The sequence below is a fragment of the Protobothrops mucrosquamatus genome, unplaced genomic scaffold (genome assembly GCF_001527695.2).
Source record: "Protobothrops mucrosquamatus isolate PMUCROS unplaced genomic scaffold, P.Mucros_1.0 scaffold_254, whole genome shotgun sequence".
Classification (NCBI taxonomy): domain Eukaryota; kingdom Metazoa; phylum Chordata; class Lepidosauria; order Squamata; family Viperidae; genus Protobothrops; species Protobothrops mucrosquamatus.
This window is the reverse complement of record NW_015386330.1, coordinates 213,460-235,507: the sequence shown is the minus strand read 5'-3', so window position 1 is coordinate 235,507 and position 22,048 is coordinate 213,460. Positions and strand designations below refer to the sequence as shown.

General features: G+C 40.2%; 1 protein-coding gene across 1 annotated transcript in view; it reads right to left on the bottom strand.

The window, feature by feature from the left end:
* MARCH4 (membrane associated ring-CH-type finger 4) overlaps positions 1–22,048 on the bottom strand; it is a 124,463-nt gene that overhangs the window by 16,835 nt on the left and 85,580 nt on the right. Inside the window, exons 2-3 of the mRNA XM_015831255.1 lie at positions 10,615–10,770; positions 2,040–2,232 (exon numbers count right to left, since the gene is read on the bottom strand). Coding sequence (XP_015686741.1) covers positions 2,040–2,232; positions 10,615–10,770 — 349 coding nt within the window. The remainder of the gene's footprint in view (positions 1–2,039; positions 2,233–10,614; positions 10,771–22,048) is intronic.

The following is a 22,048-nucleotide window of genomic DNA, read 5'->3' as shown; positions in this document are numbered from 1 at the left end:
GCAGCAGATGGAGGAGAAAACTGTGGGTTGTGCGGACTGCATGATATCCCCCCAAAATTAATCTCATTTGCCAACATTGCAAGAAGACTCAACTGTATGCTAAATCAGCTTTTATACATGTGATAGGAGGTAATACCATCTTATGTGTTGTCTCTTGGGATTCTGTGGTTGCACAAAGTGTTAGTTGGCCTTGCCTTTTGCTGTGGCTTTCTTAATGAAGAGCCACAATGGCGCAGTGGTTAGAATGAAGTGTTGCAGGCTGACTCTGCCCACAGCCTGGAGTTCATTCCTGATAGGGCTCAAGGTTGAATCAGACTGCCATCCTTGCCAGGTCAGTAAAATGAGAATTCAGATTGTTGGGGGCAACATGTTGATATTGTAAACTGTCCAGAGAGTGCTGTAAAACACCATGGGATGGTATATAAGTTTAAGTGCTATTGCTACTGCTAGTAATTCCATGACCTCTAGGCTCCCAAAAAGAAAGATGGTTGTTAGTTACTAGCTTGCAACAAAATGGTTAGATACATGCACTATACTAACTTAAATGTGCTTTGTTTCAGTTCACCATGCTATACATACAGTCCTCATTTAATGACCGGTTGCCATTCAAAGTTACAAAGCTTGTATAATGTGAGATGAATGATGCAATGTTAGGAATGACTCAGCAGGAGTATGTATCCCTTTAAGAACTTGAGTATAAAAGGGAAGGCCTTGCTGGAGTCTTTCTCTCTCGTCCATTTCCTGTGTATTGTATTCAGTTTGCTGTGTATTGGAGTTTGCTGTATTATCACATGTATGTATTTTGCTCCTAGAGTATATTTGTAGATAGTGTAATATAAACCACCATTTAATACAAACCATTGTTTGCTGTATTTACTCCTGGGTTACCTCAGCACAATAAGACTGTGCATGCTCTGACAGGCCTCTCCAGAGTTACTTAGGACACTTTTTCAAGGGCCACCTCTCCAATTACATGATTGCATTTTGGACACTTGGAAAACAGTTTGGCCATTTACAGCAAACACATAATTTTTGGCATTTTTCGCTGGTTCCTTCTGATTTCCAGCAAAAAAACAGACACGGAGGAAAACAAACCCGTTTAATGACCATGGCATTGGCTTCATGACCACCGCAAAAGAGGTCATAAAATCAGGCACAGTCATATGATGATCTGCTTAATGACCACCACAATTTACGACCGCAATTCTGTGCTCAATTACGGTTATAAGTCAAGAACTACCTGTAACGTGTGAACCCAGTCATTCAGTTCAAATGGTATTAACCACCATACATAAAAAAGGAATGTTAACAAACCTAGTGACCCCAACCCTACAGTTAAATTTCTCTTTTGCAGAAAACCAAAAGCAGAGAGAGGTGTGTTCCTGCACAGAGGAGGTACAATAATCTTAGGAATCAGAATAGGCTGCACTTCAGTTATGCCACCCGGGACAATATCAGAACTTGCACTTGTAAGATGTTGAAGGAATAAAACGAAAGCTCTCCTTAACCAGCATTGCAGAATAGAGCAGAATTTGATTTCCAGCATCAAATATTATTGGATTCATTCTGACTTTTATAAACATTCTCATGTCTAAAAGTTAAAAAGTACATTCTCCCCAAACGAAGCAAATGTATTTAAGCTTTTCTGTATATAAAGATAGGAGCATAAACGAGAATAGCCACCATTTTGAATCTTAACTATTTCATATCTTATTTTATGGAGTTTAACAGAGAAACTATAGGCTATTTCAACCACTAGGGACTACCCACTTTGATTCTGAATTAATACATTTATGTTTAATCTCATTCTGGGGAAGATTTTTAAATGGTTTACAAAGGTTGACAAGAGCTACCATGTAGCAGAGGAGTTTGTTAGTCTACTTTAATTCACATGTTTTAGTTAGCTCTTAACCACCTTAATTTCTACTTTCTCCTTTAAGCCCTGTCAAGAAGATAAATAGCAATTGCTCTCCCCAGGGACATTTTAGAGTCAAACCCCATTGGCTACTTGCCATACTTTGAGAGATTCATTCACCCACCTATACAGACAATATCCATGAAGCCATACATCCCATAACAGATCTGGAAGAGCAGGTCTTGCCGCTGCCACTTAGCAGATGGACTGAAAGTTGACCAGATAAGCCACGAGATACTGGCAATAAGAAAAAGGGACCCCAAGATGGCTGCTGCTATCTGAACTTTTTCGATGACGGTCAGAGAAATGGTCTGCCACTGCGTAAGGCCCCAGGCAACAGGAAGGCAGCAACAAACAAGCCAGGAAGAAAAAGAGAGATAAATGGAATTAATTCCTGATTTATAGGCACCAAATCACGCTAATTAACATCCAATAACATTTCCACATGGATTTTTTACAAGATTGTAGCAGCAATTTAAACAAAATGGACTTCATTGTTATTCAGTAGTTCCCAGAAGAAAGAGCAATTCTGAATTTGCGACAGCATCTGGAAAAAGGCAGTATTAATTCCTGCCCTGGTTATCCCTCCAGCGTTAGTGCTCCCTGTCCTGTCATTTTTCTACACTTCTATCCGGCTGCATTCTTAAGGGTTGGTTAGGAATTAGTTGAACTCCATTGTTTTAAAAAAGACTAAAAAGACTACTAAAACATGAAATGTTAATTTTGATAATAATAGCGATGATTTTGTTGCATTATATTCAAATATATCTTGGTTTTCATACTTCTTTTGTGTCACCTTGATATCCCAGCATTAAGCAATGGTTAAAACTATTTTTTACTGAACAAATATACTGTAAATTAGAGGAAATAAAATAGCATTTGGGACAATCCCTGGAGATCAGATTAGTCCTGACCCTGTTGGCTTTTGCAAGGCCCTGAAGACACGGCTCTGTTCCTGGGCCAGCGGGGTTCAAAATGTCTGTTAAAGCCTGTGAATTAATTAATCCATCTTCATGAATTTTAAAAAATCTGATCTATTTTTGTTGGCTTTTTGCTGTTTTATTTAATTATTGTTAGTTATCCAGAGTCATTTGTTTGAGATGGTAGCTATATCAATTGCACGCATGAATAAATAAAATGAAGTTTTTTTTCATTAGCTCATCTATCAACATCTGTGATATTTAATTCTGAAAAATGAGAAGAAGAAATCTGCTTCTTGGGTATTTTGGAGAAATCCTACAGTCCAAACATACCATGAAAGGATTCATTAACACAGGAAAAAAAACCATATCCCTGTTTTGGAATACTAATAAGGTAACATTTGTTTTAAAAAAATAACCAAAGTAGTAGGCTGAAACAGTAGCACTTTCTCTGATGACCTTCGGCTTCTTGCCAAATTTATCACTCTCTCATAAACTGCCTCTTTTTGCTTATGTTTCATTTAGTTTGGAGCCTGCAGGAGTCATTATCTGGTCTTTGTCCTGATTTTTTTTTAAATAGAATTGTTACATGTATTACAATTAAAATCAAGATTCTTAATTACCTCTTCCTCATTCTGCTAGACACAATCACAAGATAGGTGGTAAAAAAATCTCCCTTTCTCTCCCCATCTTTCTGCTACAACCTCCATATTTGAGCTGCAGATGGCAGCAAAGTGATAAGAATAGCCTCACTTATTGCTGCCACCCAGTGGTCACCTGAATGAATGCAGGTTAGATCTTGTATCTCTACAATATTTCCAATCTTGAGACAACTTCAGGGCAAAGTCAATGGGGCAGGGAATGTGGCAAGTCTCCTGGTTTTCCTGCACTCATCCATGCTCTCCACCTCATGACTTTACTGCACTTGACCTTGCGGCACCCTTCTTCCTACCTCCCCTCCTACCCATGGTATTCCTACACTCCTTACCTGGCACTCCCATCACTTTCTGCTTAACAACCTCCATGTCCTGGGGGTTACAACAGTACTGGAATTCTCTTGCTAAGCAATGCAGTTGTATAACATCACATTTTACAATTGCATCACTTAGGAATGGCAATCCTTGTCCCAACTGCCATCGTAACCCAAGGACTACCTGTATCTTAAATGTTTCCTATTAAGCTAACATACAAGGAAGATAACTTTGAACTTACAACTCAGGAGTCATTCTCCTTTTCTTTCAGTGTATTCTGTTTATTCATTTATTCCATTTTCATAGCATATGGTGTGCTCCTTTGCTCCTTATTTTTCATCCCAACAGTAAACCGAGTTGGGTGATAGCCTTATAATCATGTGACATTACATTTCTCTTTAAAATTTCTCTCTATCCATAATCTTCAAGGTGCAGTGAAATCTGGTTTTAGTATTTTTCTAACAATGCCGCTTTGATTTTCTTGAATTCTGTCATTTCTTACCAGTTCCTTGAATTCAATAATTTATTTCATTGTAAAAAAAAATTCCAAGACAACAAATCCATGGTTAGAAGTTTTATTAAAACAACACTTAGGGAACCCTGATCTAGGTTATATGAAACAATTACGATCCTTGCATTTGACTCTGTTGAAAATAATGTTCATGTGCCTTGTCTTCTGCTTATTCTAATTATATGAGCAGAGAACATAGAATCCTAGTGGCTGGAAGGGACCTCAGAGGTCTTTTAGTTCCAGAGTTTATAGGATTTTTGGAGCATTCTCCCTCCAGAGAGAGAGGGGGAGAGGGAGGGAGGGAGAGAGAGGGAGGGAGGGAGGGAGGGAGAGGGAGATGAGTAGATCTCAACTTACAATAGAGTGACACTTACCGCTGTTGCAGCATCCCCATGGTCACGTGATCAAAATTCAGACATTTGGTAACTGACTCATATTTATGACGGTTACAGTGTCCTCAGGTCATGTAATCTCCTTTTGCAACCTTTTTACAAGTAAGGTCAGCGGGGAAGCCAGATTCACTTAACAACCGGGTTACTAACATAACACCTGCAGTGATGCACTTAACAACTGTGACAAGAAAAGTCACAAAACGGAGAAAACTCACTTAACAAATGTCTCACTTAGCACAGAATTTTGGGCTCAGTTGTAGTTCCAAGTTGAGGACTACCTGCGTTACATTTTGTGAGCTTTTCCTTAGGTTGTTTCATTCTAAATTGTCCCCTAAGCCTTGCTCATTCCCCCTCTTGTTTCCAATGAATGTTGAATGCATAGAATCATTCTTTGACTCTTTGGCACACGTCTGGACCCAGGAATAACCTTTTGTTCTTTCATGAGCCTCCCGGTCTGTTATGCAGATACACAGATAGCTTGGTGATTAAGATTACGTTTTGATTAGTTCCACCAGAGAGAAATGCAAGAACATTACCTGTCTCACAGAGGTGAGAGGTTTTTTTTATAGCCATTTGGGCTAGAAAATGCTCATTTAATTTGAGCATTTCAAGTTAAATGGCCACATCACTGAAGTAAGCGGGAATTTTCCCAATATGCTTTGCCTCGTGTGCTACATGGCTATACAAGGCTACTGGGAAATGAAGATTTCTTAAAACATTATGAAGTTTCCTTGGAAATCACTGTGGAACCCGTACAATTGGTTTTATTGGGAGTAGGTAGGAGGGGGGTAATCGTTTTTTAAGTGGAAGCAATGTGCATTGCGGTAACCCAAACTAATTTTTATCTCAAGCTGGGTATGTTTACAGCTTGCTATAATATCTCAAGCAAAACCAATTTCCGAGACTGAATTGGTACATTTCAAAATACAAGCAAGTATTATTTTGATCCTAACCAGTGGAGCCTAGAAAAGGGCATTGAGATCATATTAAACCCTACTGTTATTTTTGCTGGTTTAGAATACTGGTAGGATGACAAAAAAAGATATTATGACATCTTAGAAGCTAACCTTTGAATAATGACATATATAGATTGAAACAATCTAATGCCTATTTCCTTCCCACCATCTAAATTCTAATGTATGGTGTTTTTTTTTGTGTAATTTGGCAGGTTTCCAAGGTCCCTTCCAACTTTATTATTATTATTATTATTATTATTATTATTATTATTATTATTATTATTATTATTATTATTCTCAAAAGTCATCATTATACAGCAAAGAACAGGGCTAAAAAACAAAACGTTCACACACTACTCTAAAACTGAAAAACGTTGCACAAAACTCCTGGTACCCACCAATCAGAAATGTGCAAACTGTATTTCACGCATGTGGCAACTTCAGCTACAAATGCAATTTAATTCTATTGAATATGTCAAAATAGTTACAAGGACTTTCTCTGTTTTAAAAAAGCCTTTCAACACAATGTCATCAACAGTTATCCAATTCTTTCAAATTTCACCCATTCAGATTTTGTCCCCTCAGAAAGACTGATGATGCATATTTATAGGAATGCTTAAGTTTATATTGCCTCCTTCTGGCACTAAAACGCTGCTTGGGCAGCTAATAACAACAATCAGTAAAATATGGGGAGCAAGAAGAAAGAAAAGCAGTAAAAATCAAGCAGCTGAAAGAAGGCATTAAATGAATATTATATTTCCTATAAAACAAATAACTTCTGGAAGACAAAGAACAAAGTCTCTTTGGGAAGACACCAGGATTACCCAAGAAGACAAGATAGAGAACTTCCAAAATACTGAGTAACCCTTCACGGTATTTTTAAATAAGCTTCAGTGCATTTTCTTCATTGTCCCCTCTGATATTCTGCAAATGCCATTTTTTCTTCTTTAACTATTCCATACCCACCTATTTGCCTCGGTAAGTAGGTCTATCAATATTACTGCATGGGTGAAGGGCATGATTCTTTCTCATTATTTTTCTGATCTTCCTATCCAGGGTTTTTAGTTCTGCTTGAGTCCAGTCCATTAATCCAGATGTGCATCTAATGACTGAAATTGCTCAGGTGTTAATTGCCTTGATAGTATTGCCTTCCTTGACTTTGGATTTTTTCATTCTCTTGATCTATTCACTTCCAATTTTCTTTCTTGACATTAGTGTCCTTGTTGTTGACAGCTTGAAGGATGCCCAGGTATTTGTAGTGATCATCTTCAACTAGAGTCTTCGTGTTACTTCCAGACGGCGACTTGATTCCTCCAGTTTTCACTGTTTGTTTCTTGTTGAGGGTGGGTGTGGCACATTTGTCCATTGCAATATCTTGGCAGTAGATATGACACTGCTGAGCAGCAATTCTATTTCATATGAGTTTTTTTTTTACACAGCTTTATATTGTCCATGTAAAGGAGGTGTGATAGCCTGGCAGACACGTTTGATTGCCATGGCCTGATTGTTCAACACTGTTAACAGAAGAATCATTACAATGACAACCAATGTTAGTGGTAGTGAATCTATTATTATTAATCACACTGATGAAATTTTGTTGCCAGATTTCAACAGTATGATCTCAAGATGCTGCCCTCCTGAAACTCCTGGTAAATCCATTTCTGTTAACCCCACCACTAGGCTTCTCATACGGTGTGGGCCAAGTTAAATAATGAAACCTTCTGGGGATCTCCTAAGATAGTCAGGCCCCGATGTTTGCTCTAGATTTAGCTCTGAGTAGAATGAGAGAATCTTTTAAGCAGTCCAAGATACATTAAGCATTTTTCCAGATCACTAAATCGAGCCCAAACTGAACCACAGAACCACCACACAATTCCAATGAAAAACCTCTTCACCTATTTTCAGCCTCAACTATTTATCTTTCTGTGGAATGGGCTGAACCCGGAGCAGGAACCCCACCACCTTGTCTTTTAGCTTCACTGTATACATTTATCTTTCTGTTTGTGTCTTGTCACCAATAGTGCCCATTGTGGCAATTATTTTATGAAAGGGTATCTTTCATAACAGTGTCATCCAGACTGTTTTCAAACTTATTGAGGTACTAAACAAGGCCCCCAAAAGATCAAGATTGAAGGAGTCAGACACAATCCTTTTATATATTTTTGTTAAATTCTTCTCTCAGGGGGAATGACATTTTAAATCTTTTTCTCTTTGTTTTAAAACTAATTGTTTAGAGCTGTTTATTCTATGGAATTAAGAGAAACAGGGGTGAGGAGAAACAAAGGAAGATTTAGTTTATCCCGTAAATTAAATGTTGATTAAACACTACAATAAACATTATTTGTGAAAAAGAGATTACGGTACATTCATTTGATCTATTGAATATTTGTAGACTTTGGTGTGTGTGTGTGTTATTGATTTTTATTGATCATTTACTCGGGTCTTTAATGGCATTCTAGTTCAAAATGACATATTCCTTATTGGCAATTACATCTGTTCTCATGCAGCTATGTGTTCCTGCATATATTTCCCCTCCATGAGTGATGGTGTGATATAGCACACAGAGATCATATAAGAGAGATGATTTTAAACTGCTGAGATCTGTTGAAGAGACCCCACACAGCCTTCCCACCCACCAGGGGTTATTGTGATGACCCAATACTGACTTCGAACATATGTTTACTTTCAACTCTTTAGAAGAAAAGTGGGATGCAAATATAATTTGTGAAATGCATGCTGCAAATGAGGCAGAGGGCTGCTTCCTTTCATTAAGAATGACAATTTCCAGTTCCTGATACATTAACTTTGAATTCAGCAGAGATTTGTGTTCTGAACAAGTTAAACAGGAATAATATTGCTGAGGCCACTATTTCAAGCAGGAAGGCTGTTGCCTCCACACTGTGTGCCTCAGAACCAAGTGGAGTATGTCTCAGGAGTCTCTGTATTTTAGCTGACTTGCAGATTCTAGTAGATCAAATTGTGCAGTTGCTATAAATTAAATTGGTCAGGACAACACAACGGCAGGCATCCTTTCCACTAGTTCAATTCTGGGTTCTAAGTGAGCTATCTGGTAGTAGCTCATCAGCACGTAGTGCTTAATATTTTGTTTAAATATTAGGAGATTAGCACATTTCACTGTTTATTGCAAACAGAAGAGAGTATCTGTAAGTTTAGGGTTGAGCTTTGGCTTCTGGGTGCTCTCGGGGCTTGGTTGTTTTCTTGCAGACATTTCATTATCCAAACTAGATAATCATCAGTGTCACTAGCAAGTGGGCTTTGCTCTCATTTTATATCGTAGTGGCTAGGATATTCTAGGACAGGGGTCTTCGAACTTGGCCCTTTTATGACTTGTGGACTTCAACTCCCAGAATTCCTCAGTCAGCGTGTCTGGCTGAGGAATTCTGGGAGTTGAAGTCCACAAGTCATAAAAGGGCCAAGTTTGAAGACCCCTGTTCTAGGATATGAATCCTTCATTCTGCTGCCCCTGGCTAAGATCCAGACCTGAATCAGAGTTCTTCTGTACTGTCCGCTAAATGCAAACTGGTAATACTTCAGGAAATGGATTTGGAGAATATGAACAGACGATCCTGCCTTCAACTCACCTCATCACTGCTATCCCAAATGTGGCTCATACTGTTGCTTTCTTGCTTCACTGCAGAAATGCCGTGTTTTGACTTTTGCCACAGTATTTGCTCTGAGCTGAATCTTCCTGAGGCAGAGGTTTGTCCTGCTCCGATTGGCCACCTGCAATGGACAACCCCTTTAGTCCTCAGCTACTGGGCCAGTGGTTCTCAACCTGTGGGTCGGGACCCCATTTGGGGTCGATCGACCATTTCACGGGGGTCGCCAAGCAAGGCTGTCCGCCATTTTTTTTGTCCGCCATTTTTTTCCCCCTTTTCCGGTGGGTGCCTTACCTCCCTTGAGCTGGGCCAGCTGGTGGTCGGCCTGCTCCGTCTCTGCCGCTTTCCAGCTACGCCTCAGCCGGCGCAGGGGGCGGAACCACGCATGTGTGGCGCTCCTGGGCAGGGAAAGTCCTCGCCTTACGACCGGTTGGGTAGTCCTCGCCTTACGACCGGTTTAGTCCTCGACTTACGGCCGGTTTAGTCCTCGACTTACGACCGGTTGGGGTCGCGGCATTAAAAAGGTTGAGAACCACTGTACTGGGCTTTTGGCAGCAAGAGAGTCAGGACTCGACTAGTGTGGCAAAAAGGCACACTAGTCAGAACTCTACTCCTATTTCTTTTACCAACTCCTAATGGCAGGAGAAATAAGGGGAGAGAAGAGGAGGATGGGCCTCTTCTATTTCCTCCACTTCTCTTGCCAGCGTTTTGTGAGACAAAGATGGCGAGAACCATTCTGCCTTCAGCAGCCCATCATTGCTGATGCTCAGACAGAACAGTTTCCAGCATCCAGCATCATCCCAAGCCCGAGGCAGGACCTGAAATCCAGACTTTCCCAACCAGCATGAGCAGATTAGGTTGCGGTGCAGAACAGCTCTCAGTCTCCCCACCATCTCAGCCTCAGGGCCTGATACTGACAATGGAAGGAAATTTTCATAGGCACCAAAAGGGTTCTCTCCCCCCCCCCCCCGTTGCAAACAGCAGATGTTCTGATTCAGACCTGTGCAAGTTAGCAAATGTGAATCTAATTTTGGACTATGTGTCCCCTGAACTGATTAAAGCCACAGTTGACAATCTTGTGGAGGCAAACCTTTTGTGTTTACTTGGCAAAATATTTTATTTTGAAGTCTCTGTTTATTTTTCACCCTGGTCACATTGATGTGTTTTCTAAAAAGTAACTAAAGTAAATGGTCCATTTCTTCACCACACACAGGGCACCATATAATGAAAAAGCCCACATGTGCATAACCAACAGGGCAAATACAGGAAGCAGGGAAAAGCCAAAACAAGAAAAGGAAAAGACTTTGGAATAATCTCTAGTACCTTTACCTGCAGGGGGTTCTTTGTGCTTATGGCAATGACGTGATACTTGTAGTAACACAGCTCACAGCTCCAGCATCCCCTCTCGCTGATCCATTTGATCAGGCAAGGTTGATGTGTACATTTCACTGACCCGTCACACCGACATGGACTCAGCAACTCACCCTGGAAAGAGAACATTACATACTTATGAAAATTCCTTACTGGAATGGCTCCCTCCAGGCACTTTTTTTTTTTCTTATGGGAGTGGTGGATTAAACATTCATTGTAAACTTGTAAATACAGTATATAATGTATAAATGTATAAGAAAGCTAGCTTGGTTGTAGTGGCTAAAGCACCAGGCTACAGACCAGGTTCTAGAACTGCTATAAGCATGAAGTCAGCTTGGTGACCTTTGACCAGTCACTCCCTCTCAGCCCTAAGAAGCAAGCAAAAGCAAACCACTTCCAAAATTCTGCAACGAAAACTCCAGTGATTTGTCCAGGCTGTCACCAGGAGTCAACACTGACTCAAAGGGACAACAATAAACAGTTTAGATATAATGACTGTGTTTATTTACACAAGGAATACTATGCTTAAGGGTCTTTCTCATACTGAAGTGCTACCACCCACCTTTGCATTGGAGGAAACTAGACCAGCACTGTTAGCCTACTAGGACTACCCAATTCTTCCTCACTGCCAATCCTGCAACTTCCCTCCAATGTAATGGATGACAAAACCTACCAGATTTATCCTCCCCCCCCTCAGGCTGCTGTTGGTCAAACTTTGAATAAGGGAGAAAATGCTACTAGGGATGACTTAAATCCGTTTCACTCCTTGGCTGGGGGAGAAGTCAGAGGAAAATTCATGGGTTCATGGCAAGAAATGATATTGCCAAGTTATATTCACCTGAACCTAACCATGCTGTTGTTTCCTGTGCTGTTCCTATTCCTTTTTTTTATTATTGAGTGTAACTACACTTGGTTTCTTTTTCCTTGCAAAGCAAGCATGCAAGATGAGGGACCTGAAATTGAAAGGATCAACAGTGTCCTAACTAGCCATACTTTGAACATTTTCCATGTGACTGCCCAACTGCATAAAGGCAGCAATTAGATTCATAAATATTAGTAAGCCATGATTTAACTATCAATGCCAAGGCTGTAGGCTAAACTGGGAAGTGGAAAAAATTCAAGGAGGAGGAATGGAAAATCACTTCTCTACTGCTGTCAAGAAATTTCCCATGAAATCAACAGCAACTGATCTCAATTTGAAGACACTAAACTGAAAATGGTAAGAGACTGGATTCCCACAGCAGATTAACTCATAGTTTACAAACTGGATTCTGGCAGCATGCTAAGCTCAAACTGAACAAACAGCATGCCACAGTCACTTATAAGTTTTAGACTTCTGAAGAATTGAGCATTATCAATCCTTCCATTGTCCTGGAATTTGGGGAATGTGAGATTATTTATGGGATTCATACAATCAGCTGGGTCAAATTCACTGAAAAGCTCAGCGATACTTCCCAGATACTTAACAAGCACAGTTGAACTAGGCCTTTAGGCTCAAACTCATCTAAAGACTGTTACACACAGAACACAACATAGAAATCTAAGGTTTTTTTTTTTTCAAATAATGGATTGCTCTCGATTGACAAAAAGATGCAGTCCCTTCAAATGCCTTTTAGTCTTTTTAACCCACCCCCCTTTCCTCAGTTTAACACACTTTTTGGTTTGTGTTGTTTGGCCTTGGAACTGAATGAGTAGGGGTTGTTGGCATAAATGGCATCTCTGCATTGTAAAATTCTGGCACTAAGCACTTCCCAAGCATAGCATTCAGAAAATCATTTCCATGTGATTAGAAATACCATTTTCTAGAGCAGGGGTGTCAAACTCGCAAAGTCATGTGACGTGTCGTGACGTATCGTGACTTTTTCCCCATTGCCGGAGCTGGGGTGGGCGCAGTTTTGGCATGATGCATCAGGCCCGCGGGCTGGCAGTTTGACATCCCTGTTCTAGAGGTCAACACACTGCATTCTTGTTTTAAAAATAAAATATATTCTTCTAAAATGGTTATTGATGATTCTGTTGCTGATCTCAGACATTGGATAGAAAGACCAGAGGCCTAAGACTAGTTCATTCCCTTCTGCCTCTGATATTATAAGCCTTTTAATATTCACAATTGGCACTGCCATCTCTGTCTTTGTTTAGGCAAATCTAATTTCTTACCTTTAACTTTCTAGATCAGTTTTCTCAACTTTAACCATTTTAAGATGTGTGGACTTCAACTCATTGAACACTCCAGCCAGCAAAACCTAATCTCTTACCCACTAATTCTCTTGAGCGGTTTTTTGCAACCTTAGCAGTCTTGGTTGGAGTATTCTGGGAGTTGAAGTCCACACATAATAAAAGAGTTAAAGTTGAGAAACACTGTTCTAGAGGCTCACCTATTCTGTATAACATGGAAACCAGTGAATGTTATTATACAGTTAACTACATCAGACTATTCAGACCAGTGAGCTGAACCATACTGAACAGGGAACAGACTGCCATCTTCAGTCACAGCCGACAGCTCTGGAAAATTATCTGCTGTAATATAAATAATGGCAATCAATTCAGCTGGGAGATAATTTGCTGAGAAATATATTATTAGGGTGCTATTTTCCGGTACTGAACTCTCACCCCTTCGGGCTATTTGATTAACTGACTTAAAATGCTCAGACTCTGCCTTTCCAAATTTGTACTGTACATGGCTGCTTGCAAATATTAGATACATAGAGAAAAGAGGCAACTGATTTACTCTTTCAGTGTTTTCAGCTTGATAGCCAAAATCTCTTGCACGTGGAAAACACATAATATGACTGCAAGAGGGAGGAAGAGAGACCGAATTCTTGAGAAAGACTCTTCATAGAACTTAGATACAGCCCCCAGATTTACACAGGGGACAAAATGTAAGTCCAATGTCTGGCAATCTTCAGTATCTTCTATTGTCCTTTCAAACCTGTGAGAACGAATGTGGCGGCTGCATCAGAAAATCAGCCAAAGCTGCTTGGCATTTAACTGAGATTACCCTCAAGAAATGCCATTAGTATCCATTGCACAGTTCCAAATTACAACCAAGCTATAATGAGAAACGGTAAATTTTGCCATTCCTGGTCATATAAACTCAAATGCTCAGTGATGAATGGTTCTTGCCATCTGAGACTAAATGCACCAATTTGTGCATCAGAGATCCAGCATGGGAATGAAGTAGGTTATATTTTCTTCAGCATGGTCCACCCAGTCAGATGAGTTTGTTACTATCTACCATCTAACTCCATCCATAGTAGCACTAGTCTAAATGAACTGCTAGGGAGCAGACCACTCGGGAAAGTAACGGAAGTTCAAAAATGATTCCTACGTGACTATGTAACCTGAGATTATGTGGGAGTATTTGCAAAGGTGAATAGAGTAGGGGCAATTCATTTGAAAAGAGCCACTGAATGTGTTGGCTGGAGATACAGTATGTGTACATGTGTGTATATATCTGAACATCTATACATGCAACCCAACAATTCCAGTGAATGCTGTTAAGCTAAATAGTTAAACTGCTGGGTACAGGAAATGGTAGATGAATATGAATAGAGATTTTGGAAAGAGAGGGGAAGCTTTTCCTAGGTCTATTGATTCTAGATTAATAGACCCCAGCCCCTAAAGGTTATTCATGGCTGGGAGGAACAGAATGAGAAAAACAGGCCAGTTTTGATGTGATGGCTGAGAGCCATCTGAGCAAGATATCTAAGATCCCTACTATAAGTTGAGAAGAATAGGAAAGAAGAAGAAGAAAGGAAGGTTATTTGAAAACAGCAGCCCCTCCCCTTGGCTGGCAAAAAGGCTATGTGTGAGCAAGAGGTAAAGGTACCTTTCTAGAGGTAACGGCAAGAGGCTCTGAGCAAATAATTCTGGTTCAACAATTCAAGTCAGAGGAGTTGGAAATTCAACCTGTGAAGGAACTGCCCATGGATTTGGCTGGGGGAGAAGTGGAAAGAAGGCCTAGTCAAGAAAATAATCAGAAGAGAACAGTTATGTGACACAGGTCCAATTACCGTGAGTGCATTTAACAGAGTTGGGAGAGCTGGATAGCTTCAACATGTACTGGGTTTTTGAAATGTCTGAATCTTTTGGGGGGCTATTCAATATACTGTGTGTAGGAGAGAGACTAGCCAAGCCAGGGGGAGGAATCAAACAGGACATATTCTAGAATCCCTATGTGGACACAAAAGGGTGAAGTCTGACCTCCCCCCTCCCGCCGAATGCCATTGAACCTTACCTAGTTTCACCCAGGTGCAAACCATCAATCTGAGAAGATAATGGGTATAGGCTTGAGCAATAAAGCAGCTAACTGAACTCTTCAAGTGTGGGTCTGGTTGTTTGTGCCTGACACCGTGTGTGAGAAGAGGACCAGCTCTGAGCATTGAATTCAAACATTCAGCATGGTTTTAGAGCTCTTCTTATGCCTGTTCCTATCTTTGTATCCTTTTCTTAATGATAAAAATAAAAACTGTAAGAAGTTCACAACTAGTCGTATGATATTTTTTTCTCTTCATGAATGCCCCAGGGAGAGGGGTAAACCTTCCTTCTGCTCGAAGATTTAGCAGTGGGCTTGATACGAATAAATCGTGTAAGAACTGAAAAAGACTCTGTTTAGGGGAGTCTTTGAAAGAATTCAGCTTTCAAATACAGAACTCGCTTCTGCATTACACCTAGGAGGTGGTGGTAGGAAGCTGCACATACCCAACAATTATTTAAAACTTAGTTTGATGCCCTTCAAATAAAGATCTCTTACTTAATTCAGAGATGCTCAGGTTATTTTCCCTTCTCATGCCAAGATAGCCAATGCCCAGGGTGCGTCACCCGACTGAAACTTCATTAATGCACATGAAACTCTGAGGAATTCTGAAGGAATCAAAACTCAGACTTGAGCCAAGGTTCAGACAGTCCCAATAACACTATCTATCACCCGAAGTAATTTTTCACCTCTCTAATTTATTGGCAATGGTGTTTCGTCATCTGCAAGCAGCATGTGTCTTCATGGTTCAGCGTAAACACTGTAACGGTCTACAGAGCAGAAGTACCATCAGGCAAGCCAAGCAATTTTGCTTAAATGAATATGAGGAGAAACGTAAACCAGATCATAAGGAAGAGGCACAGCGTGACTTTCTCAGCTGTTGCGATTACTCTGCTGTGAAAAGAAATGAGAAACCTTTCTAAAGTTTTGCATTCCTAGAGTCTCCTGCACACAAAGAGTGGCCTCTTGTTATCAATAAGGAAAAGAAGGCCAAATAGGGGAAAGGGCTTGCACAGTATTTGCCTCTGCTCATTAAAATATTTGGATGCACATTTAGAATTAAGAACTGTACAGTGCAGTAGTTCAAATGGAATGCAAGACCTTTCACCATAGTAAGGAAGGCTGTATCCTTGCACTGCGTTTTGGCAGCAGACACACTGGCAAAAGAGAAAGGGGACCTGGTAGACCTGTGGGAAGAATAGGCTTAGCAAATGCCCCCCCCCCCTTATGCCAGGTGTTGGCATTCTCTGGATGGATAGCTGAGAATTGCTTTCCAATGAGTATAGTGCAAAGGATGGGATGCCAGTATGTGCCAGTTGTGCATATGGAACTATATATGTGCACAAACAGATCTCAGGTTATTTGGATTTCCTCCAGAGTTCAATTAAGAGATATGAACCATCAGCAGTCTTGGTAAGTCTCTATACTGGCCAACATTTTATGATCAGCTTCATTGAAAGCTTTTAAATGGCTTGCAATAAATTCCCAGTGAAGCACAATAAACAACCAAGGTAGCACTGCCCATTTTAAAGCCATGGTTCATAGATCATTTTAAAGAACTAGATACTGATGTCTGACTTCAGAGCAAAATATTAATTCTTTTGCCAGAATTGAAACCCTGGGCTTAGTTCTCTTTCACTAATTTTTTTCCTTACTCTCTTGAGCATTGAAGAGTTTCCATAGCTCATTCTACAACTGATATCCCTTTGCCCGTTCACAGTTTATATGCTATAATTGTTCCTATTTCAAAGCCTGGTCCAAAAATGAACTTGCTGTTAAAAAAAAAGCATGAGCTTTTCTATCTGGGGGCTTTGTGATAGAACTTGGATCCTTGCTGGGTTTATGTCTTTGGTTACTCCAAGAGAATTTCCAATTATTTCAGCAAAGAAAAAAGTCTTATGCACCTTTAAATTTAATAATTCTGTTGCATTATAAAATGTTTTGTGATTTAAAGCCAACAGTATTTTAGAACCAAAGAAGTGTCCTAACCTGCTGAATATGCACCATATACTGATTGGATAAAGAGAGGAGTAAATAGGCAGGGAGATATTTTACAGTTTCTACACAGTGAAATTGATGCAGAGAAAGTTCCTGAGTTTTATGCCCAAAGCTTTGATAAATGGTTTGATGGATTTATCTCAAGTACAAAAAAGCCCCAGAAAACCCTGTGATTTGTGGTAGTGGGATGGAACAACAAAGCCTTGAGCTAGGAATAAAACGTAATGAGTAGCTTTAATGATCTCCACAATGTATGAAAATCCATGCTGACTTTATAAAGAATGGCAAGTGGAAACGGGCCATTTTCTATGCTAAAAATATAACAATATGGTCTCTTACAACACTTTTTTCTGCTGCCTGTAACCGTTTAATTAATAAAGTATCGTCACTGAAAGTATTTGGGGATAAATGTAGGATTTTGCCCACTTGCATCTAACCAAAGTACAAACATGTCTTGACAAAATCTTTCTTCTGCATATATCCTAATGTCATGGTCTGTGGGAATGATTTTGGGAGGCAGGAGGAAGACCTGTAGCCTGAACAGCCATCATGCAAAAGTTATCTCAGCCTGCAGAAGGAAAAGGGATATGAGAAGTGACTCAGAAGAGATCTGGTTGTTTTCTTGCAGACGTTTCATTACCCAGACTAGATAACCTCATCAGTGCTACCTGATGATGCCATAGCACCAATGAGGTTACCTAGTCGGGATAATGAAATGTCTGTAAAACAACAACCAAGCTCAGAGAGCACCAAGGACCCCTCATTTCAACCCTAAGCTGCAAATGTTCTCCTTTATTGGTATCAGAAGAGACCCTCCCTAGTTTTTTGGAAAGTAAAAAGTAGATGTAATGGTATGTGAGAAAGACCTGAAGAAACAGGGTGAAGAGATGCTGCCTAGGGAACAATCAGATAAGAGAGGGCATAGAGATGGATGGAGAGAAAAAAGGCTCAGAGGGAAGTCTCTGACTTCTCAGACTGTAAAAGAGACTGCAAGAGGTTTGCACTTTCAGACTTGCAAGATTCTTTTAATGTAGCTTTATAATAAAGCCTTACAATAAAGCAGAAATTGCTTATTTGATCATGTTTCCTGTCTGGTCTATCTGAAAATGCTGACAGTAAAGAAGGAGTGAAGTACTTTCAGACCTGAAGATTCTTTTACTGTGACCATAGAACAGTGATGGCGAACCTTTTAGAAACCGAGTGCCCAACTGCAACCCAAAACCCACTTATGCATCGTCGGATGCCGGGTGGATGTGGCCCATTGGTTGGGTGTGGCCCATTGGCTGGGTGTGGCCAATTGGGGTGTGTGGCCCATTGGCTGGGCATGGCTGCGGTGGTAACAACAGACTGGGTGGGACTAAAAAGTTCAATCAATCAATTCCAACTTTGCAAGATCTTTTTTTTTCCCACGAGAAGTTGAAATTGACTGATTGGTTGAACCTTTTTTTTTTTTTGCACATGGTAGCAGAGGCCTAAAGCGAAAAGGTTTTATAAAACCCAGCTGAAGGCCTAGGACTGGGGCGATAGCACGCGTGCCCACAGAGAGGGCTCTGAGTGCCGCCTCTGGCACCCGTGCCATAGGTTTACCACCACTGCCATAGAACAAAGGTAGTGTTAATTCTCATGATTTGGCTTCTTATCTGGACTTCCTTGAAGGGCTGACACTTGATGACTTTCATCTTCAATCAATTAATCAGAATGGAGCTGGAAAGTATGTCTTCTAGTCCCACCCCCTGTTCAAGGAGGAGACCCTATACCAGAGCTTTACAACTTGCATACCACTGGTGGTACTTTGGCACCTGGCAGGCGGTACATGTAGGATGGGTTGAAAAGCACTTTTAAAAAAAGTGTAAAAAAAAAGTGTAAAAGTGGATGAGGTGAAGAGGCGGCAGCGCCGCACAGGCTTGTGGGAAAGTCAGCTGGAGCTGCGTGAGGTGTTGCCTGGGTTCTGCTGAGAGCCGAGGATCAGCGCACGCAGCTCCAGCTGATCCGCGCTTCCAGCACACCCAGAAGAGAAAAGGAGGAGGGGGAGAGAGAGGAGAAGATATAAAAGGAGCAGGTTTCGGCGGGAGAGGGAGAGAAAAAAAAGACAACGGGGGGAAAGAGAAGGGGACAGTGAAAGGGAGACAGAGAAGCGCAGCCTTGAGGAGAGCAGTCAGCTGGAGGTGCACTGAAGAGAAAAGGGGGGAGAGGAGACAATATAAAAGAAGGGGGAAGAGAAGAGAGGATATAAAAAAAGGGGGAGAGAAGAGAGGATATAAAAGAAGGGGGAGAGAAGAGAGGATATAAAAGGAGGAGGGGGAGAGAAGAGAGGATATAAAAAAGAGGGGGAAGAGAAGAGAGGATAAAACAAAGGGGGAGAGAAGAAAGGATATAAAAGAAGGGGGAGAGAAGAGAGGATATAAAAGGAGGAGGGGAAGAAATTTGTTAAATGAGTTTTGCCCCATTTTATGACTTTCCTTGCCACATTTGTTAAGTGAATCACTGCAGTTGTTAAATTAGTAACACGGTTGTTAAGTGAATCTGGTTTCCCAGATTGACTTTGCTTGTCAGAAGGTTGCAAAAGGGGATCACGTGACCCCAGGACACTGCAATCGTCACAAATATGAGTTGGTTGCCGAACGTCTGAATTTTGATCATGTGACTCTGGGGATGCTGCGACGGTCATAAGTGTGAAAAATAGTCATAAGTCACTTTGAACAGTCACTAAGCGAACTGTTGTAAGTCAAGGACTACCTGTACTTTATCACTTTTTTCCTTTTTTTTTTTTTTGTCATCAAGTTTTTGATACCTTGCTAGGCGACTGGTGGTACTTGAATATTGCCATATCCTAAAAGTGGTACAATCTGTGAAAAGGTTGAAAAGCCCTGCCTTATACCATTTCAGACAAGTGGCTGTCCAGTCTCTTCTTTAAAAACTCCAGTGCTGAAGCACCCACAATGTCTGAAGGCAAGCTGTTCTCGCTTGTTAATTGTCCTCACTGTTAGGAAGTTTCTTCTTAATTCCAGGATGCTTCTCTCCTTGATTAGTTTCCCTCCATTGTTTCTTGCCTTACCTTCTGGTGCTTTGGAAAATAAGTTGACCCCCCTCTTCATTGTGGCAGTCCCTCAAATACTGGAATACTGCTATCATGTTACCCCTAGTCCTTCTTTTCTCTTATTCACAGCCCATGAGCAATTCAAGTCATCCATATTAAAATGATGTTTTGATCGGCATCATCCAGTGGCAGCCACAAGTTATGTAAAATTATTATGCCTTGTCCCCCAGTATATCAGAGTTGAAATCTGTAATTCATGGGTGAGCTCAGAGTGCTGCTTATTGCAATTACAATTATTTATTTATTTTCATTATATTTATACAGCTCCCTATCTCACATGACTCTGCAGGCCCCCTTTCCCTTGATAAAAAAATCAACCAACATTTGAAAGTTTATTACTGAGGTGGTGAGAGTGGCCTGATTCAACAACAGGTGATGTCATATCTGACCATCGTGCACCAAAGGACAGAGTGAGTAGTGGTTAGAATAAAGGGCAATCTGCAAGGGGGCCAAAAGGAGCAAGTGACAAAACAAGTGTTGCAATGGTATGATGCAAGATCTACTCCTTTTGTTCCTGCCCACCCAGCAGTTTAAAAGCATGCAAATGTGAGTAGATAAACAGGCATCACTTGAAGGGAAGGTAACAGCGTTCCATGCGCTTCACCTTATAGTCATGCTGGCCACATGGCCATGGAAGTGTCTTTGGACAACGCTGGCTCCTTTGGCTAAGAAATGAAGATGAGTACCGTCCCCTAGAGTTGGACATGACCGGACAAAGGAAACCTTTACCCCTTTTATACATTTGCTGTGATGTTAGATGCATACATAGAAAGGGAGGTATTTTATTCATGATATCCGTGCTAATTTCATCATTCTGACAAAACCATTTACCTGAAATTTTAGCCTTGTTAAGCGATGCTGCATTTGAACAGAAACCAACAATGGAATTCTATGTGGTATAATATTAAAAAGGCAAAAAGAAAATTAGTATAAGTTAGATATTTCAGCTGTGGAAAGAAGAATTGGAATATCTAATTCTGGAAAATCAATGGGTTCAGATATTTTTAAAAAATGTGAAATACACTTCCTCTGATTTAAAAATGAAATTAATTCACCAAAAAATAAGATTTTTTTGAGGGCTTCCCAAAGAATATTTAAAAAGGATCGACATCAGATTTTCTATGTTGATGCTGCAGTAAAAAAAAAATGGGGATTCTTTAACTCACATGATTGGTCTTGTTCTGTTATAGTTTGTTTTGGATTCAATTCAATATGTATGGATATAATTGGGGGGGGGGAATACAGTATTTAAGGATCTCATTGTGATTCTAAATTATATAGAGAATATGCTACCTTATGAAGAACTGGATTTAATGAGCCTGGGGTATGGCAAAGGACAATTTTACATACCTGGAAAGAAAGCCACTCTTAAGGAGTGGGTCTAAGATAGGAATCTGCTATCTATTTTTGGAAAGCCTTTATTTTAAAAATGAGAAAACAGCACAACATGTTGCAATGTGCTTTAGATTTAAGGAGATGATAAATTAATTCCATTTTTACATTGACGATGGATTCACTGATGGAAAACTAAAAGAACCAGATTGGGACCGATTGTCAAAGAAAAAAAAACTAAAAGAAGACACCAATCTGATGTCACAAAGTCAATCAATGAGTGTATAGTTGGGATATGAATCCTTCCTTTTGTTTAATTTTTGTGATTATGTTCTGTTTGTTTTTCCCCTTTCCTACATAATCACTATTTAATCTAGCCTTTTTTATATATATTCCACTATTTTAACAAATAAATTTTAAAATAAATTCTGACAAAAGCGGTTGGATTCTGCACATGCTGGACTTGGATAGGGAAGACCCAGGATCAAGTTCACAATGAACTATGACAGTTGTGAGAAATTGCAAGAGTAATATCACCTTAATGTAGTTGTCATTTTTGTCGGTCACTACTAATATAAATAAGTGACAGTCTTTTTGCTGGAGAGTTAATATCATTGCTTCTTCATAGCAGAGCCTGTCTAAAGGATCATCCTTCACTTAATCTAAATTTTCTTCAAAGAAAAATACATTTGCTGTACAGAGACTATGAC